Source organism: Ceratina calcarata, unplaced genomic scaffold (assembly GCF_001652005.2).
Source record: "Ceratina calcarata isolate Rehan_Ccalc_2016 unplaced genomic scaffold, ASM165200v1 scaffold39.2, whole genome shotgun sequence".
Lineage (NCBI taxonomy): Eukaryota > Metazoa > Arthropoda > Insecta > Hymenoptera > Apidae > Ceratina > Ceratina calcarata.
Window position 1 is genome coordinate 1,909,676 of NW_017162322.1, and position 22,350 is coordinate 1,932,025.

The following is a 22,350-nucleotide window of genomic DNA, read 5'->3' on the forward strand; positions in this document are numbered from 1 at the left end:
AATGACGGAATTCGATGTAATATAATATTTGTGTAATCGATATATAAGAAAATTTTTCTGAAGAATCTAATGAGCAAAAACAATTGCAGGATCTTGTAGAGAGGAAATATGAAACGATAGTCGGCGTGCAATTAATTTCGCGTTGCATCGGACATAAACGAGACGACAAAAAACCGCCGTATCTGCAGATAGTATATTTACTGATATGGCGAAACAATCGCGGCGAATTTATTATCTCGGACCGCGTGTGCTCCAACGTGACTTTTTTTATTCTCTCGTACTAACGATAAACCTTTTAACTACAGGCGTACGCGTACGATCTGCGGGGTCAATGAGTTACTTTAAAACAGCTCGAGAACTCGTGTTCATCTTCATTTGGAACTTTCTCGGAGATACATGGATACTTCTATCGTGAATGACAGTCAATTTTAAAAGTTACAATAGTCCTTTTCTCCAGGCCAGATAAACAGAATTAATTTTAGACGACTTACAAGAATGAAATCGTAAATATTAGTTTTTTATGCAGAGGTAATTCTTTAAATTAATAATAAATTGGCTTGATTCGAAAATTCGTTTTAAAGGAATTTCATTTGTGGAGTAATTGAATTTCACACTAGTATTGATAATTAGGGTAATTACATAATGGTGGATGCTAATTTCATTGCTTCGAATCTGCAAAGGTAGTTGCATAATTTCATAACGGTTGAAATATTAAAATGGATAATTGTAATAGGAGAATCAAGTTGTTCATTATTTGTAATAAAACTACATGCCGTTTCTTAAAGTTCACAAAATTATTTCTCAGATATTAAATACGTGAGGTAAAGTCTTGAGAACTTTTTTATGAAACTCGATAAGTCTACAATTTTATGAACAATATATGCCACGTATATATTACGTATCTCTGCGAACTTTATACACTATGTGCACTCTTTATACTTACCAAATATACTTTAATAAAACACTATATGAAATATGAACAAATTTATGTATTGCATCGATGTTGCTGATCGACGATCGGTTTTTTTTACTTCGCGATTTGTGGAAGAAGCGTTCGGGATACCAATTGAACACGAAAGTGAGAACGAGCAATTTCACAGTGTGTAGCGAGCGAGCAAGTAAGCAAGCAACGTGACCACGATAAAGGAAGGAATTTAACGAGGGTAATTCGCGATAAGCTTAAGAGCTTTACGTTCAGAGGGTGCGGGTCGCCGTCGTCGTCGTCGTCGTCGTCGTGCCCTGGAAATTATGTTCCACGCTCAAGGGCCCGGGCTTCAGTTTGTCCATCGGCTAATGGAATTCCGAGAATTCTATTCGAAAGTTAATCGGATGTTTGCATCGGGCGCGGGTCCGGCGCATCGCCGCGGAACGTATTTAATTACTCGCAGAAACAGTTCGCTAACTTATTTATCCGCGTCCAGTTCTGCGCCCGGGGCGCGGCCAGTCGACGACACTTACGTACGGTCCCTATGCAAATATAATCTTGCCCGGTTTACGAATTCGGTCATCCACCTGCTCCAATCTTCCAATTACGTCGTACGCGAACGTAACCGCGAGATTCATGCGTCATTAAAAAAATAATAAACTCGGTTGATGCCCGATAAGATTTCAATGAAGCACAAATATTGCAGAGGTACTATACTTCTCGAGCCATAAAATCAAATTGTTTACGTCATACTAAAAGCACTGAGACTGCGACTTGGTATATTTAGATATAATCGCAGTTTCAATATGAAGTTCTTAAGAGTGCTGTTATAGTAATTGATACAAATTTAAATACACTTCGGCATCATTATTCGCCGCGAGACGCACGTAACTCTTATGCAACCCGGAACGAGGCGAGTAACCGTCACTTTATTGCGCTCGGAGCGAGAAAAATTCCCGGGGCCAATTCAAACTTTGCGGTCCCCGCCCAATCTCACGCCTCGTGTAGCGGCCCGATCGTCGAAACCGATAGAGAAGAAAATTTAACGAGGGGTTACGGGTGGGTTAAGCCGTACGCTTGCAGCGCGCGTAGGTACTGGCGTGCTCGGGCGACTGGTAAATGGGCTGCTCGTAGGCTGGCCAGTTATTAGGCCCGAGTCGCCAGGAAGGTGTTTAATAGCCCGCCAACAGTACAATCGCCCCTTGACGGTTTCGGTACCGCGGTGTGCACTTTACATATATTTGCATCCCTCCGGCGCAAATACGACATCAATCTAGAAGCAATATTGACTGTGTTGCAACCGTGGTGTCTCTATCTCGACTCTTGCGAATCAGCCACTTTGTTGATTATACCGTTTCGCATGCATGTTGCACGCTAAACGCTTCCTCGGGGATGGCTCCTCTAGGAAAAGAAATTTGCAAGCTGAAATGGAATCTTCAGCTCGTAAATAACGTAACACAGGCAATGCATGCGGGATTTGCGATTAGTTAGATTTATAGGCGAAACGCATTTGCAACCTTGTTAGCATCGCTCGTGATTAGTCTGAACAGACCTCTACGCATTTTGGAATAGAGATTTATGGATTCGTCTAAGTATAGATGAATAGAGATCTTATGTCTTGCACTTCGTTAACTAAATTGAACATCTCGATAGGAGAATATTCAAATCGTCTAATTATACCTAGTCTAATAGAATTCGTTGAACTCGAGATAACTAATTTATTCAGAGAGAGTGGTTACTGACATCCTATCTCATATCGCTATCACTTTGTTACGAACTAGTGGTGTTCGCTGGATTAACAGTGAAATAATCAAGGATTAAATATCAGTGTCTCGCAGTGACAATCACGAAGGCCGCGCGAGGCTGCCACGGTGGGTGGCTAAGGCTAGGCGACCGTAGCGTAGTTGGCGAAGTTTGACAAGTTGGCGGTAACAGGAACGGTGGTACCAAGTGCCAAGAAAGTTCCATGGAAGGATCAGTTGATGCATGGCCGCGGAAGAAGGATACCGGTGCCAGCCCAAAGGACGTGTTCCGCGGGACAAGCGTGAGTTACGAACACAAGGAAAATGCTGAAGGTGCTTGCCACTCGAGTTTCACCGAGCGGAGTCCAAGGAGGTGCCGCCGAGACCGGTCGCCGCCGCCGGTACGAGTTTTAGAACACGCGCAATACAAATTCGCTATCCCGGATCCCCTTGCAAATATTTACCGCAACGACCGGCCCTCGTTTCACCTCGACGTCTGAAAATCTTGCTAACTGCATGCAACGAAACGTCATGCATTCTTCGCTAGTGAAGGCCTTTCCTTTTATAGAGCATTACGTCAGCCACAGATTTCGTTGGCCTTATTAGACGCGGCTGAGACGTAAGAAGCTCTTGGAGGACTTTAATCCTTCCGACGTCGAACAGATTGAGATACAAAAAGTTTACGACCACGGTTTTTCAAAATAATTTCGTAGCTTCGTCTCTTGTGAATTTTTTAATATACGTATTTTGTGACATATTATTTATGCGTGTTCCCTTTGATATCATTCTTCTGCTTGTTAATTTATGGTTAATTATTACGCGATCTAATTTTCAAATGCGTTTGTATTCGCAGCATTGTTGCTTAATCCAATTCGAGGTTCTGCTTATCGAATACCATTCCCTCCATCGAGTTTCCCAGCGAAGCTCGGATACTGAGACGTCGGAAACTTCGGGACTTTGAAAAAGTTAATTACTTCACATCTTAAGATCTCATCGGCCGTCAGGCAAAAGTTTTGGATGGAAAGTTGTAGCACATTCGCCCTTGCTAATTTCTGTGACGCTTCCGACGATGGTAATTTGTATTACAATTGGCATGGTTAGCAGGCTGATTGTTTCGAAATAGGGTAGCACTGAGCAAAACTTGAATACCCCGTTATTTCAATGTTTCGTTAACCCCTGTCCCATGTTCGTACGATTCACTGTAAATTACTGCATCTTAATGAAAAACATCTGATTGTTTTCAAATAACGTGATTAAGGAGAAAATTGTTTGATAATCATGTGCAAATATTAATGCGGACGTAATTAAAGTATTGAAATGAATTTGAATTATTATAAAACAAAGAACGTTGCCGTGCTAATTTATCAATGTACTGTATGAAGCTGTCCTTTTTCATTACGTAGCTGTACCTAAATTATACAATTATGTGATAATCATAATTAATGATGAAGAAACGTTAAAATTACCGACTACATCGAGGAATCCGGTGTTGCTGGACATGGGATCGGTGTTAACTTGGCACATATACCATCCCCTGTCCGTCTCCCTGGTATCCCTGATGTGCAACGACCACATGCGATGGCCCATGTGCGTCACGCCGATCCGATGATTCTTCGTGATGACGTGGGTAGCTATCGTGAGTATCGTCTGCGTGTCTACCCGCAGCCACGCCACCTGTGATAACAAAGAGGCCAAGATTCTATACATATTCATACACGGATGAAACTATCTCCTATATACACAATTTCATGCTTTCGCTGGCATTGTACGCATTGCATCGAGAAACATCGGACGGCGGTAAAGGCTGCCTTTTATCATAAACAGCAGCAACAGCAACTTCTTCGAAAGGTAATTTAACTTGAAACGCGTCCCGCGGTGAAACTTCATCAGAATTAAACTTGTTATTCATCGACAACCTTGTAATCTAATTTCTAACGGCAACTACGAAGAATTTCGGTCGATGCGACGCGGTATCGTCGGCTGGAGAAAGGTGTGACGAACGTTTCGAGATATCTACCCACTTCTGATGATATCTGAACGATAATGGATCTTCTAATAATAGCTGTGTGAGTTTGACATATGTAGAAATCAAACGGGAGAATGCACATGCGTATGGCAATACGGAGAGCAGAAGAAAGGGATTGAGTTTATTGAGGTACGCAAGTACTAAACGACAGCCTGATCGGATATGTATTGTATGATGATTTATATTAAACTCGTATGCATAAAATGAGTTATTATCGATACGATGCGGAAACCAACTTTCGTACGACGTACAGGATCAATGTTATTCTCCAAAATAGAGTGTTCTAGATTCCCTGTAAGAAAAGCATGAAGTCAACGACCTATAGATTATAGATTCCGGAGATATTTAAATCACCCCATTTACTTAGTATCTACTGCATAACTAAGAGACATTGTACTGCGAGTCAATTCAAACTTTAGACAAATCATTTTCATTTTAACATCATAAATGAATATTGGACTATTTATTAATAATATATACTATAATAAATATTATTACTAATCGTGTCAAACACGTGACATTATAAATAATTTGCGTAGCTTGTAATATTGGATTCGTATTACAAAAAGGGATGCCTTCGTCGTTCGTCAGTAGAATTAATAGCTGGACCAACAGATGGAACAAACAAAAGGAAGTTGACAATATATTTGAGAACAATGAATCACAGATTCTGTGAGGAATCGAAACGCAGAGTTTTCGCTGGTCCAAAAGCAATTTTACCGATTTTGTTCTCGTGCGAGGCGGTTGATAGAGGCAAGGTAAAAACCATCGCGTGGAAACACTCAAAGCGGTCCCGAGCGGGCCACCATTGTCAACCGAATCAAAAGGAATAACAATTTGCTTGACCTAAATGTCTGATATACGCGTCTCGAACAGAGTATAGTGTACGTGCATTACAAAAATGTGGCCCGACATTCCTCTCATCTAGCGTTGTTTTATTCAATCCTCGCCACTTTTGCTTATACCTCGGCCCGGTTCTATTACTTTAGATGCGGGCGACTCTCGCAAGCGGCACGCATTGTCCCGGCCCGGTGCGCCGCGGCCAAGACATTCCGTTAAAAGTGTACCGCATCTCGAAAAAGGGACAGGTACAGAGGGAAAGGAGAACAGAGATTTCGCCGGAACAAATCCACTCGCGGACTATATTTACAAACGCGTCTGTTAGAATACGTGTCTTCCGCTTTCTCCTCTGTCCACCCTCCTTTTCGTTATTCCTTCTGGAACATTTCCTACGAGCACACCCAACCGCCTACCCGGTTTCACCGTCCCTCTCATTCCAGCGACGACGACGACGACGACGACGCGTTGTCTCTTGCCGTGACTCATTGTCCAAGTGTTGCGACAATGTGCTCGATGTTACCAACTGCGCTCGTTACATAAAAAGGAAAAACTTCCGCGCCAAACTCGTAATACACTCGGCGCCGTTTTAAACCGTATATTTCTTCCCTCGCCACCCTTTCGCGCCGCCCACCAGCCCCTGTGTTCTCCCGGTTGATTTCTTCCCCTGGAATACGCGCGCATCCACCTCATCCACTCGGGCCGTGGGCGATGCTTACACGCATACAATTTTATCCACGGCTTTACGTCGGATCCACGGCTGCGCTCGCTCTGTTCCGCGCGGAACGTTTCCGAAGGTTCCGCGAGCTCCTTTAATGGAACAGAGGGAGAAAAGGCGCGAAGCAGACTCGGTAAAGATGCTCCAAAGACGGAGCCGGAGAGGGTGGCCTCTCCCGGAAAAGGAGGAAAAGGACAAAGCGGAAGAGAACTTTACAAATCGTGCGCGCCGGCTTCAATGTTAGCTCAACGTAGTTTGCCGGGTCTATTGTTTTGCTCGATGAAAAATATCGCTTGGGGATACGACGTCGGTTTTACGGAGACGACGCGACGGTTTTAACGATTGTTTTAACGATAATGCCAGCGGCCACGGCATATTTTGAGATAATGGGATTCCGAAGTTTAAGGAAATTGTAAAGCACGGGGAAAATTCAAACGCAGATCCTCAGATCTCAATGCGAGAATTCCGTCAGTCAATGGTAACTTCGGAAACGAAATTATTTGTCATTTGATACGACTCTACTCAATTCATTTATTGAGAGATCAGTACTTTTTTCTACGAAACGACATGCTTCTTTTAAGCGTTCTTATATCTTGTTTAAAATATTTTCATTTATTACATGTATAATTATATATTATGAATTTAATAAATTGTGTGATATAAGAATTGACGTCGAAACTTGTGCGCGTCTCGTTTTGCTTTTGTCTGGCAGATTGTGAATATCGAGGACAGGGGAATTTGAAATCGGCGCATCGACAGCTGCTCGATCATTCCGAATCGCCCGAGACTCCTGACGTAGTGGTCGTTCGATCGTTGATTATCGGGCAAACTTGGTTAACGCGCACGCGAGCGAGAAAAGATGGTGGCTAGAATCGAGGAAGAGAGGATGAGCGATCATTGCCAGCGACCATTCTCTCGCGCAAAACTTTCCTTGGTCATTTTTCACCTGAAGTCCACAAGAAGACTTCGGATATCCAGCTAAATTAAAGAACTACATCATCAGTATCCGAGTAGAAACGAGAAACAGCGATGAGAAAAATAGAGAAAAGCGTTGGTATTGAACAAGAATTCATTTGGAATAATTAAGTAATCAATCGTTGTATTCGACCTTTTAGAAAATTCTTGCCGCGTAATTCTCTATTTTTTTACGTAAAAAGAACATCAGTAAAAAGAGGAATCGAGAACGTTATCTTAATTAATATTAATGGCAACGATAACCTGACCTAATTTGTCACTGTTTGAGAAATACTTTCAAGAGAAATCCGGAGAAATGTTTCACGTTACTCTCGGTCGACGGCGTTCGCAATTTTCGACTCGTGACTTTACCGATACAGATCTCGATTATTTATTTTACCAAACGATAAAGTTAAACGACCGGCTGAAAAGTATTAACACGGCATGCTATCGATGAAATGTAATGTCGCTACCTCGTGTTTAACCCGGATACACGCGGATTAAATTTTGATTGCGTTATGAATACCATTAATTAAAAGTACGGATAAATTTTAAATCCCACCGGTCATGTTCGTGTACGTGTCACTGGATTTTTATAACTACGCAACCGGGAAATTAAATGTTCCTACAGATATTAAAACTACGTAAATTAATACTGTGAATTTATTAAAAGTGCGACGCTAGTTTGGCGGGATTATTATAAAAAATTTGACGGTTTACGAACATTATGTGACAACGGCTTCCTTCCATATGAATAAAATATGATTTTTAAGTAAGTGGCTTTTTAATAAATTTCGTTTTAAATGCAAATATGAACAATGACGTGAGACAGAACATCGTTATAAAGCACTTTATGTCGAACTCTTAAGCATTGTTGACTCGATGTCTCGAAGGCAATCGTCTTTCGATTGCGTCCCTTCCAAATTCGACGCGGAAGGGAAAATCGGAATACGTTTTGAAATAAACGGGCGAGGGAGAGGGGGCGGTAAACATCAAAGGATTGTGTCACTGTGGGTGTTCCTAGGAAAGAATCATCGAACGTGGCGCGGCAGCTCGCAAGGTATAGCCAACAACGAAACGAAACAGGCATATTGGGTTATTCAAATTTCCTTGTGGCGCGGTGTGCCACGCCGCTGGAAAATATTGAATATTCTGGCGTGTAAATATTGGAAATTCTGAACACGTCACGGGAACACACGGCTACGGAGCGAGCACCGTCTCGCGCAACGGGAACGGGTAATCGTATCCGCGGTACGCTACGTTTACGAGCGAAACATCCCTCCATCCAGCGTCATTCACTTTTTCAACGGCCCTATAATTCTGCGTGTATTGAAAACGAGGAAAGCTGATACGTTCAACTGAGATTAGCGGAGTATCAAATGTTTGACGGCGTGTCGACATCGTTTACCGGTTGCGGTTAATAATTTACTACCTACAAATTTCCGCCGTCATCCAGTCAAAACGCTACAGATATTATGAATGAACATAGTATCATCATTTGTGTATTTTCTAAATTACTGATATTCTAGATCACACGTTGCGCGTGCGGTTTGATACTAAATTCGTAACGACAGTTTCAACAGTCTCGTAGGAAGTAGCAATAACGTGTGTGCCGGCAGAAGCGACGAGGTCACGGTCCCATTCAGAAATTTCGTCGAACGAACCCGTTGACCAAGCGGCGGCGGTTGTGTTACGAGTTAATTCGGTGGGATATCAGAGGAACACGTCGAGATAAGCATCTGTCCGCACTGTCAAAGTTTGGCGGAGACAGAGCGCGAAATCTGTGCAGGAGGGGAGAGAGAGAGAGAGAGGGTGGACCCGATGCTGCAAGCACAGGAGGATAATTAGCCTCGGTGGAGCAATCCGCATAATTATCGCCTGCGTTGCGTCTATCCCCGTCGAACTGGTTTTTCCCCTCTCGCCCTCCGCCCAACCTCCCTCCCTCGATCCGTCCGTTCCGACCAGCTACGAACGTTTTCCGTCGACCGACAAACATTCCCACCCACGCAATACCCCACGTTCGAAACACCCAGGTATCGCGTCGATGATCCGTGCGACAACCAATGAACCGCTTTTGCCTAAACAAGGAATACACTGTTAATTGTAATCGCCCGCGAGCCCACGGTTCGGCTAATTACAAAGGTAATCATCGTAACGAATGTCACGTACGGATAATCCTTTCCGTGGACGCGTGCCAGCGATGGGTGCGTTTCCTACTGCTTCTGAATTCCCGATCGATTCGTTCATTAAGCCAGATTTCTTTAAGTAGATTATTCAACTCTTACTAGCATTTTTCAATATTAAATAGTATCCATAAACATGATAGGGTTATTAATTATCTTCGAGGAGTTTCCTATTAAAATTCTCTCAAATCCTATTTTTCATTTATTTAAGTTATTTCATTTATCTGTTTAAAAAATAGATTATAGAAATAAAAATCGGTTTCATGTTAGAAGTTCATTTTAAAACCAGATGCAATTCAAGAATTAATTAGCGGTTACGCAGATCATGCAACGCTGAAACATTACACTTAAATGATACAGCAAAAACTGAAAGAAAGAACAACTTTTCAAAAATACGATACCCGGCGAAGGTTTGCAAAAGTTGTGCACCGATAAGTTTAAACCCAGAAATAACGAAGGTGAAGGCAAATTACTTGCAAATTACCACGTCTCGGAAATGCAGCAACCGGGTAATTATCTGAGCAACGGTTATTTAAACCAGAGATGGTTAAAATATCACGTTTCTAATTTCCTTCGGCTTTAACACGCACATGAGCTTATTGTATTCCTGTTCTTTAAATGCTCTACCCTGCTATCCATAGAAACTGTCGTAAACTTAGTCAGGTGTAATATACAATGTGTAACAAATTAACGATACGTGAAAACACAAATAAAAAATAATAAAACATAAATAAATGAGATTTAATAAAATAAATTTCTATTTAGATTGTCGATCTTTGACGTATTGCAAGTCTGACGCTTGGAGGCATTATTGTTTATTCATACTACTTAGGCATTTGGTCACTGATTATTATGACTATGGATGTATGATAATTTATGATAATGCTATGTAAGGCAATTATGCTTACTTAGCTAAAGTGTATGATTATCCGGAATTTGTAATGTTCAGAAATACTCAACGTATGCAAAATATTTAGTACTTTTAATTAATATTCTGAAAGTGATTGGAATCCACAAGAATCATGTAATCTATTAATATGAATATTGTATTAATTCTATCACTACTAAATATTCATATAAAATTTAATATAGGGTCGTTAGATTCTACAGCAGATATCTTTTTAATGCTGTCTAGACTGGAATATTCGACGGATATACTTTTTTAATGAATTCCTCCTATTAATAGTAAAGTATCTTTATAGATGCATAAAGTATGAATGATTTTAGCCAGTACATCCTTCTGATCATTTTAGAAAGAAAAAAATAGGATCAAATCTTGATCGACAGACTTGCTGTCAGGGAAAGATCGCTCTGGAGGAGGTGAGCGCCTAGAAAGGAATAACGGGAAAATGGTAACGGGATCAATTCCGGCTGTGTACGAATGCCGTTTCGGTTGGTGACACGCAGCTAATACACAGTTGCTTATACGCGTTTCGCACGAGATCGCGGCACCGTCTGACGGATAGGTAGCAGCGAGACGTCTGTCAAGCGTACTGTGGCACCCCCGTTCTGTCCCGGCTGGGGACAACCCGTAAAAAGCATTCTCCTAGGACCCGGGGTGGTATCTCGACGGTGTACGGCGTTACTCACGCCGCCGTCAGACATCATTTTTCATATCTCGACCCGGGGAATATCCTACGTCGCCGCGACGCGACGCGACGCAACTCGACGGCCTGACATTTTCCTCCCCCGTCTGACGTCGACAATGTGCCGCGTTGATTGAATCGTCGAACGTCAAGGTGTCTCCTCTACCTTGCGCGCACCCCTCCCCCTCCTACCCCCGTTTCTCTTTCCATTTCTTCCTGCGTTTCGCCAGCCCTTCGTTCCTCTCTGAACTTCTTTTTTCCCGTTCACATCACGCGTCATTGGCCACCCCTCTTTCCGAGAGGTTGGCCCCCTCGGGGTTTGATTCTTAACGAAATTTCCCGTGCTGATTCCCGAAGCGCTCGTGTAACTTCGATCGGCCTGTCTAAACGCTTTACACGCTATTTCGAGAGAACTTGCCTTGCCTTCGATGTACAAGTCTATCATTTTAGTACACGTGCACCGACAAATTAAGTTTCAGTTAAAATATGATAATCGACTATATGGAATACGTGAAACGTTTATGAAGTCAACGCTAGCTTTAATCGATTGTATATAATCCTATTAGTATTTCTTCTGTTATGGTTCGCGTTCTCATTTCGCAAAGAACTGTACGACGCCGACGTGGATCGAGTACCCTGAAACATTAGTCACTAAATGTCTAGATGATGGATTTTCTCGTGGTACAATTAAATCGAAGCATTGTGTGCGTTATATTTTGTTACTTGGTCGACCTTAATGGTAATTGTAGCCTGATACGATGACTAGTATGTTTATTGTGAGTCATAATGCTTTATAATCGCGAAAAATCATTTTTTGATTGTTTTCCATAGATTATAGACCGTACATCATTGATTAAAAGCTGGTAGCAAAGCAAATATAATATGTCAATCAATTTGTATATAATAATGGGGTTTGTTTTTACATATGATTTTACAAATGCATGAGCACTTCTTTTGTTGTAATCAAACGGGGATGAAATAAAGTTAGTAGTGGTTAGAAACGAAACACAAATTACTATAGTTCGCCAGCGTGCATTGTGAATAAGCTAATTGTTGCTGAAATCGGAATGCAATCACCAATTGGTATGAGTCTCGAGTTTCGCGTGCAAACACTGGTGTAATTAAATGTAATTTAAGAGCGATCGATAAGGTTTCGTAACGGGCGAAACCTATTCGGACTTGATTACTTAGTTAATTAGGTTATTAACTGAGAACTTGTCAATGTTCGGATACTGAAACCTATAAAATGTTGTTTCCAAATTTCTACATATTGACTTAATTTCCTTTCGCATCTTCAGAAAAATTGGACTGTATTTAAATAGAAAACAATAAACGCAAGAAGGGAGTACCGTAAACTGCTATTCTATCAAGTGAAGAGCGTGACTATCTCTAGAAAATTTCGAAGAAAAAACAGATCCGTCGCAATGGAAAATAATATTTTCTAATCGTCCTAGGAAAACTTCTCCACATCCACATTTTGAAAAATTTTAAAAACCGCTCTTACGAAAATAAAGTTACGTACCTTATGTACCTCAGTGAGAACAAAAATATGCAAAGCAACGGGGCGTTAAAGAAACGTGTTTAATTATTCTCTTGAACGTGCCGCCTGATATTCGTGAAATCTAGCCACACCAACGCTTCTAATGAAGTATGAACGATAAAAAAAGCAAATCGCGCCTTGGACAATTTTTCGTCTTTGTTAATTTGCGAGCCGGGAAACTAAGGCATAGAGGGGGGATACTGGCAGAAACAGTAGCTCGCAATTTCTACAAAGCGATGCAATTATCATCCGCTTTGTTTTAAGTGGTCCCGACCGCGTTTCATCGTAGTTGACGTGAATTCAGTTTACGTTTTCGCATAATCTTTCCGGACTTTGTTTAATGTTTTTTTACAACCTTTATGCAGCTCTTTTCGCGTATTTTTTTATCAGACTTGTCAAAGTTTGTATGACCGCCTTGTAGCAACGATAAGATCTATTATCTGATACAAATCAAAATATTTAATGTTTATTACATACCGTATATAATGTCTTCATCTAAAACGGGAGAAAACATGCGACCGACACTGCGAGAGAAGCTAATTCATAATAAACAAGACTCCAAGAATGCAAAACTCGTTACTTGACTCGCCGGCTTCTAAACGTTTGCCCGGTTCGGCCAGCCAGTTGTTCGCATAATCCATAAAGGTGCTTTTTCACTCAGCGAATAATTCGCAGCGAGTAAGGAGTAAATGCGAGTAGAAAATTGTGTGTAAAATTTTTATTTGTAAAATGACGATCTAGCAAATAGTCGCGAAAAGCTGGAATACTTAAGTGATTACTCGCATTTACCCGCGAAAGTATCATGTGACATCTATTCGCTACGAGCAGGCGGCGAGTAATTCGCTGCATGAATTTGCAGCTTAAGTGGCCAGTCGATCGGTGTGCTAATTACGCTTCTGTTTGTACGTGTCGCGTGTTAAACTAAAAGATGATTTCCGTCCCGATTCATGCAATCGAATTAAATATTCATTTCGTGAAGGTGCATCTCAAGTTGAACGAGATTCTACGTACCAGTAAGTAATAATTGTATTGTATTATTTGTCACATAAGATTGTGGTTATGTTCGATGATTAGGTACGAATATTTCTAAACATATTCGTCGAGAACGTATTCGTGTCGTTAGAATATGTAATTAATAATGACGGTTACTATGGAAATAGGGAGTTATGAAAATAAACGAACGATTTGAGTGTAATCAAAAGTGATTCGAGTTAATGCTTCATCAATTTTATATTGAACGAGTAAAGAGGACAGGATAACGTTAAACGAGCTTGGATTTTTATAAAAGCGAGAGAACTGCATTCCATTTATGCGAGTAATTCACTTCAAACTGCGTCCATTGTTCTAGCTGTTGTAATTGAGAAATTGAAACGAGATTCCTTGAAAAGTGACGCGCGGAACACGTTTGACGCGGCGCTCGCAAAGTGGGAACAACGTAACATTTTGCCGGCAGTCAATTTATGCAATCTTTTAGTTTCGTCTTCGAATTAATGTTAATAACAGAAATTGTTAGTTATGAAATAGCATTTTAGTAGTAATGATTGAAATGTTCAATACATGTGAGAGGACTATGGCCACGCACATACAAAGAATTTTGTTAAATATTACATTTATTTCTGACTGCGAGAAATTACGAAATCCTTGAAAATGTTCTGAAAGAATACAAAAGAAATCATATGAAAGCTCGCAATTCTTCTTGCTGCAATTATAAAGTGACTACTCTGCGCTGAACGTACAATTGCGCGACGCAATATTAACAGTAAAAACGACCTTGTTAGTGCTAAACCAGAATGGTATACAATTCTGTCGCAGAAGTAGATTTCCTTCTCACAAATCTTACTTTAAATTACAATAAAAGAAGCGTAATTTTAATACCCCGTTTGGCAACATTGTTTGTAGGAAATGTCAAGTTTTCTTGCACCGAATCTGTACATAGCAACGGTTTAATATATTTATTTTAATTTTTAGTGCATCATCCGTTAACAGGATTCTATTATTTAAGAAAAAGAATTGTGACAAGAGTTGATTTCATCAGAGAACTTGAGATATCCTGTACAAAAATAATATAATGCCATGAATAAATGGGGTTACTGTTTTAAATGTTTGGAGAGGAGATTAGTTGAGAGACATCTGCCAGATAAGCTTGAACAGATTTTCACAGCATATTTTATTCATGGAGACATGCTCCACCACGTAAATTTGTGGACGTTAATGCTTCGGGAGATCGGCTTAACTGATTTTAAAGCTCTAGTTAGATAGTTTCAGTAACGCTGTTACATTCATTCGTAGACAGACGTGGCAACTTGTTTCAAAAGAATAATCTCAGATTCTGCCCCACGAGATGCAAGCAACTAAACGTAGATTTGAAGATAATTAATATACATGTAGATGTGGCACGGTATTATTTTTTACATGCAACCATGACTTATCACGTTTTGCTGTAAATGTATCAGCACGTAATTAAATGCAGAATCCCTTTAAAATATTTTTCGGACTGTCCATTCGTAAGCGTGGCTTAGATCGATTTGGAGTCGATTTCATTAAAAAGTTTTCACAACTAAATTATGCACTCTCGTCCTCCCGTCAGTATCCAATTTTTCAAAAAGCCTCGACGCACTTCCGACTGAGAGTGGCGAACCAGAGTGGACTCCGAACGAATAATATGAATTGGGTTAAGTTAACAGTTCGTTGGATACTCAAATTAAAAGCGGTATAAATCGTTTCTGCCCTCCCGAGCAAAGGAAATCCAGGAATGATAAAAAAAAACCCATTTCATTCGTCGGAAAACATTTTTTTCACAACACTTAATTTTTGTTGCTATCGATGAAAATACTATTTCTACTTTGTCAGAATCAACAACGTCTGACTCAGTTTCTCAATCGTTATTTAGTAAACCATTTGCAGGATATTAAAAATTTATTGATAATTATAGGTATAATTTTTTTATCTTCTTCATCAAATTTGTCATTCGTTACTCCAAATACTTTAAATCAATCACTATTTCAAGAATAGCGAGGCAATTCCATTTCACATAGTTTCATGCATGTTTGAAAGAATTGTAGACAACAAAGGCTGTGTCTGGGACGTTATTTATTTTACTAGACACATACATTATCGCGGAATGGTCCGAACGGGTAATCTTAGTCCCGTGGCAATGACATTTTATATTACCCATCGCGACGTCGTCTTGTCATCTTGCCATTTCGCGAAATGTCGTTCTCATCCGCGTGGCGACGAACCGTGCGTCGGATCAACCGAATAATACAATGAAATGTCACATTATCTTCTCGGTCTTTATTCTTCCTGACACTGAGACTGTTACACAGTCTAAAATTCCCTAATCTGACTGATGTAATCAGAATTAATATAACTCTATATATAATCATATTTCATTAATTATAACAGAGAATATCATTTTGATAATTCATCATTTTTCACGATGAGTATTTCATTGGATTTATATCGTAACAAATTCTCAGTTAAGACGACTTTACATAAAATATTAATATTGATACACTTCTTACTCTCTTTCGCTTTGACTACGATGCGTTAACAATTCGTTATACCCGACGAAGCTTCTTCACAAATGAGCATGTCATTAATTCACCCTTTCTTCCTCAATCGGTTAGCAGTTTCTTTAATATCTCTGAGCCATTAGCAATTCATTGTAGCTTTATTCCACGGACGCTCTTTGTGGACTGGGACGAATTTGTCATCGCACTTCGTCCTTTATACGACACGCCTTTGCATAAATTTTTATTTGTACAAATTACTCTTGCGTCATTTACATATTTATATCTGGTAACTGTGTATAATACTCGAGCCCCGGTGAAAACTTTATTCCATCCTGATTTCCATCTAAAACGGTAAATATAGAACGGTTACTGTCATTTTAGCCGGGTGTATCGATCGGCTCGAGGACAAGTCGTTCCTCGTTATAGAAAGGTAAATTATCACCGCGCAATCCCAAATGGTACCGTTAATCCTCCTTAAAATGAAATTGGAGAATGCACTCCTTTGGAAACGTCGAATAAATTACAGCGCTTTGCATCGGCCGCGAAAAAAATATCACGACCGCGCGAGTAATAATGTTCCGCGCCCTACAGTAATACACTCCCTTAAAAAGTAGTAATTACTGCTCTCAGTATCGCGGTAATATTACTAAAAGTGTACGAAGTAGATCCCTGTGTGAATAATTTACTAACTCTCCTAGAAATTCTTTATGAAATTCAATAATGTTCATTGACTCGCTGGTTTACATAAAAATAATGAAATTGTGTGAATAATGAGAATTAATTTATTTTGCATATACATTTTTGCGTCTACCTACACGCACTAGAATTAATTTATTCCGTGACTACATTTATTACTACAGTATCGCGGTAATATTACTAAAAGTGTACGAAGTAGATCCCTGTGTGAATAATTTACTAACTCTCCTAGAAATTCTTTATGAAATTCAATAATGTTCATTGACTCGCTGGTTTACATAAAAATAATGAAATTGTGTGAATAATGAGAATTAATTTATTTTGCATATACATTTTTGCGTCTACCTACACGCACTAGAATTAATTTATTCCGTGACTACATTTATTACTAGTTTTAGACTAGCGATATTGGAAATTGTCTAGGAAAAAGTTTATGACGATTCCTTATGGACGTTTAATACCTTCCGTTTGATGAATCCGTACGTCCAACAAGTGCCACGCAAACAAATAAATGATCGTATCCGAAAAGTAAGGTAAAAATACCGGAACTAAACACGCGAAGCGTTCTCTTTTTCCCTGGCGCTCGTCCGACGTCATTTTCCGCGGAAATAGCTGCACGATCATTTCTTATCCCTCCCGTCCGTATTTCTGTTTCTCATCAATTTTCCATTTCTCATCATTTTTACTTGCGGAGAAAAAGCAATATCTAGTGGAATTTCGCGCCGCGCGGTCGAAACAATTTCGACGGATTTTCGTTCAAACGATCGCTTTGAATTCTCAACGTTAGATAATCGAGCGAGCTGAACGATAAGTAATTTTGAGCGGAAATACATTTTCATTTCAATCGTTATTTAAACGTCTTATTCGTTTTCAAGCTAAATTCATGTTGTTTTTAAATAAAAATAATTGTAAAAATTATTACGAGGAGCGTTTGGATCTAATTAAAAACGAAGTCGTAGAAGAATGGATGTTGTTATGCGTAAACAACGCGGGGAACTTAATAATAGTGCCGGTCAAATTTTCTATATTCGTTTATAAGTTTCATACGAGGATGGGAACGCCGGTAAATGGCACGTCCGAACGGAATTTCATTAGAGTCCTCTATGAGACTCGGTTATTCCATACACGAAAACGAAACACGCTTATGCAATTCGCCTCCGTGTCTACGTTCGCAAGAATACTCTCGTGAAGCAGCGGCTCACTCTCAATACCTGTTCCATTTTCTTTCGTATGAGAACCGGCTTGAAAATTTTCAATTTCAGAAGGCAAAGTGCTGTTTGCCTCGCGATCAATGTCGTTTCCGTTATCAGCTTTCGATGTCTGAGCCCATCGTTCCCTTCATGGAAATGTTTCATCTGGCTACTAGCTAGTGTCAGTGACATTGCTAGACGAGGTTAGAACAATTGCTACGGCGCTCTCCTTAGGACTAGTACAGCAGTCGAGTGCATTCTTAGGAGTAAGGAGGTGTATTCCGTCCTTTTTGGTCGCAACGACTGCTCCAGCGCGAAAGCTAATGATATTCTTCAAAGCTTTGTCGCACAGAGAACTGGAGTGAAAGCTCTCTCTACATCGCATCAATCCTTTGTGCTCCAGGCGCCGGTTGTATTAACGCGAACAACAGATACAAAGGATATGTAAAAATATTGTAAAATACAGAATGCATAGGAAACAAATTTTCTTACTGATTTTTCCCCGAGAGTTTTCATATCGATCAATACGTAGTGTAATAATTTCAATATAAAAGATTGTCCTTTCTAAGAAACATTTCATGTTCAAGTCTGAAGTAATAAGAAGAAGCGTCGTGAGACGAGGGTGAATGGTTTAGTACCTTGCGAGAGTGATCCTTGATTTAACTTCATACCATCGTAAGTACTTCGGTTTCGTTAGTCATCTAAGTGCATTAATTTCAATGAGCGACGAGTTGGAGGCGAGAAGGACAGGGAAAAGGGGTCGGACCACCATGGGGAAAAATCAACGCAATATTTTCGTTGTCGAAGCGATGGACGAGAGAATGAAAAGGCCGATGTTTTATGGTTCGTGGACAGGGCCACTCGTGGTCAGGGGAAATAGTGGAAAAGCGTGTTCGGTGTGGCATCGCGAATGCATTGGCGTCACGTGGTGCCGCGTCCTACTGGTTCACGCGCCCCGCGTCGTCGGCAGCTATTCAGGTTCATGCAAACCGAAACTAAACAACCGTGAAGTAATTTGGTCGGAATGAATCGTTTGACGTGGTAAAGTCCAATTAGTTCTCAGGAATGGCCGTGAGCACGAGACTCGCGCCACGATATCGCCGTAACACTGCCGCGTCGCATCGAATCGAGAACCCGATGTGCTTGGATTAGAACGGAGGAAATAAGAGGAAAAATAGGGTACGGAAGCGATGAAAATGACGGAGCTGTTGCCGGACTATTGGCTGCGAGCGTGCATTTCCGGTGTGCACGCTACCTGTTGAAAAGGGTGTAGAGATTATGATGAACATTTTTTCGTTATTCCAGAGACTATAGATTTTGCTTCTTTACTTCTAAGATAAATGAAATAATTTGCTATATAATGCTTAATTAATATCGCTTTGGTTCGTCATTTGATGCGAAGAGGATCTATTATAATAATCTCGCAATTCATTCAATAATCAGTAATCTTCATCACAGAATTGGAAGTATCATTCGATTCATTTAATGTATTGCAAATACGTATTGAATTTATGCGTTGAAACCCGTGTTCCTCGATGAAAAGCTCAAATGATTCGTTTTAAGCTGTGCAGCATACTCAGTGAATACACAGTTAAACATGTTAGTTTCAATGTAAGCTACCGCATTGTTCACGTTGCTATCATTGTCGTTCTATATAGGGTAACCGTGCGCCACGTACATATGTATACATACTTGTACGCACGTTGTGAAAATGTTCCCGAGTCCACTCTCGTTGACTACTCACAGCTTCATCTTCACCTTTCGATTCTCACGGTTCTCGCAGCTAGATTACAAGAAGTTGCAGCAAGCAACTCCGGCTGCTCCGGTTCGCTCGTAATACACGTGAGAGAGCTCGCCAAGAGTCGGAGCGATGCGAAGGGTTCAAGCGGAAATTCTATCGTATATCCAGGCGCCGAGCGACTTCTGGCAAATATTTTGCGTCGATAAGTGGAAGTGGGAACTGCATCCGATGCGACTGACGCCCCGCCCCGACCCGGCTCCTCAGAGTATAGATGATAAATCTCCGTTTTAGGATGCGACTTCCCCGACTTCGTATGAAACCGATCAAATTACCAACGGCTAGGAAATAGCTACAACCATCTCCATTTGCGTAGTAGATAGCGACTCGTGTATTTTTTTATCATTTTACAATAGATTTGAAGTTCCATCACTTAGCGACTTGGTTTTTCCTCATGAAAAACTCTGTTTTACATATTTTGAAGTCTATCGTCGGGGGACGCTAGTAGATTAATAATTTCGATTTTAATTGCGCATGTTTCATGTGGCACCTAGCACTTCTAACAATTTTACAATAATTCTGAAGGAAACAAAGCATTGATTTTTGTATGGACAGCACATTTCTACAATATAATTACTGGAAGTTATCACGACGGTAACTCTTCCTAGAGGACTTTCGTTCGTCGATTTCCTAATCACGCTACCGTGCGGCGTAAATTTAATAAGCGCGCGATGCAATTTTGCGCCGAGGCACTAAGATAGAAAGGAGGAGGTGGCGGAGGTGGAGGAGCCGGAGCAGAAAGGTAACTATGCAAATTTAACGGTATCGCGATTGTATTCACCGACGCGGCGACACAACGAGAGTTCCGTCTTACTTACGAACACCCACCCTCTTTCATCCCCCGCGCCGGCCCGCCCTAATAATTGTTTCATCTGGCAATGGCCCTTGCATCGACGCAAAGGCTGCATCTCAAGGCGCGCTATTCGCCCCCAGCGAATTGTTCCTATCCAGCCGAAGCAATTAACGTTATCACGGTACTAATATCGGCGGTTTGACTGCTCCGAACGCGCTGCAAACGCATAATTCAGAATTCCGTCTCCCACTTTTCGTCTGTCCTTTATTCATTCCGTTACGCGCTAAAGTAGATTCAAACTTGTGCCTTATACTTGCATCTTCTGTTCAGGCATTCAAAATTCATCACGTATTATCTTTATTATTCGAACATTTTCATGCAGTACATATGAAACAATGTACAGTAACAATGAGATATAGAAGTGAACTATTCCTACACTACTATAGATTTTCGCAGAAAATTAAGATACGTTTAAAACTCATTGTAAAATACTTGTCGAGATCCTATAAGGCTTGTTCGAATGAATCCGGGAGTGATTTAAACCCGTCGCTACCTATTTCCGTAGCAACGTAACCTCGTTCACCCCGAATTGATTGATAATTTGTAACCCACCGGGTGCAGCTGGAACCTTAATGAACCCACTAAGAGGGAGAGAGATGGGGAATAATTTATTCGAACTTTGATCAGAAGTATCGTTTTCAGCGATCATTATCCGCAAAGAGCGATGTCCGAAATTTCTGATAAATTAAAAACCGTCGCATCCAGATCCTTAACAAGATACCGTATTAACGCAATAACTCTACACATATCTGTATATATAATATCCTATCAATATTCCTTTGTAGAGGAACCGATCATCTATAATTTACATACACCGTCTTTACCATCGTATAGATTATTCAGTTCAGTAGTAAGCAGAATTGAAGTTAAATTGAGCGCGTTAATTCACGCGAATTAAGTAATCTTCGAAAATAAGATACCAGATTTTGCTTCGAAAGCATTGCTTAAGGTTTCCGAACATTTTATCAACGCTACAAACAATAATGTTCGTAATGTATTTATTGATGAAATAGAAATCTCTATTTCTTTCACTGCGTCGTTTTAATTCGCGCTTCGATTAGGTGATAAATACAGACGTATGTAAGACAGCTGAATGAAATTAACTTGAGACGTTAACTAGCTATAACTATGGTTAGTTGCGTGGAAGCGTCTTGGATCTCAGCGAAAGGGTTTAAGCCGGTAATCGTTCGATTCATCGTCGGCGCATAGTTTGAGATCTCAGAGGGATGCCTTCTAGCAGACACGACTGCCGGGGAACGCCATAACCATCGGCATTACGAATAATTAATATGGCGGTTTGTTTGCACGGGCAATCACAGGGCAGCCCGCGCGCACACGAATTCTCCGATCTTCTGAGCCAGACCTTGCCTCTGCGCTACTTCAGGTATTGACTTCGAAGACGACGGAATGAGCCCGCATTCTCAGGGTTAACCTCCTTACCCCGCTATTACGGTCGGCGGATTCAGACACGCGTCGGAAATCATGCGTCTACCTGCCTCGAGATCTTACGCTAATTACAGATTCTTAATAGTCCTCGCCATTTAGCGGGAATCAAACCGTGTTCTAATGGATGATCCTCGAGCTCGAGTGCTCAGACAATTTGCCCTAAGCGTGAAGAAATGACGGTCAGTTATAGGATTGAGAAAGTGAAATAGAAATGTTTTTAGAGAAGAGTTACAATAAGTTTTACGATTATTTGAACGACTTTAATTAAAAGAGATGTTCTCTTAATAGCAGCGTTATGTTTATGATTTGAACTTATCTAATTTTTTCTTATTAACTTGAAA

The 22,350-nt window shown here is 40.6% G+C and overlaps 2 protein-coding genes across 3 annotated transcripts in view; one reads left to right on the forward strand and one right to left on the reverse strand.

Annotated features, from left to right (window-relative positions):
* The window catches only part of LOC108626043 (lachesin), a 98,742-nt gene that overhangs the window by 22,602 nt on the left and 53,790 nt on the right, over window positions 1-22,350 (reverse strand). For both annotated transcript variants that reach the window (XM_026814503.1, XM_018026449.2), the window contains exon 3: window positions 4,134-4,341. In XM_026814503.1, the coding sequence (XP_026670304.1) occupies window positions 4,134-4,341 (208 nt within the window). The remainder of the gene's footprint in view (window positions 1-4,133; window positions 4,342-22,350) is intronic.
* Window positions 13,333-22,350, forward strand: part of LOC108626196 (soluble guanylate cyclase 89Da-like) — a 103,872-nt gene continuing 94,854 nt past the window's right edge. Inside the window, exon 1 of the mRNA XM_026814502.1 lies at window positions 13,333-13,524. The gene's annotated coding sequence lies outside the window, so the exon portion shown is untranslated. The remainder of the gene's footprint in view (window positions 13,525-22,350) is intronic.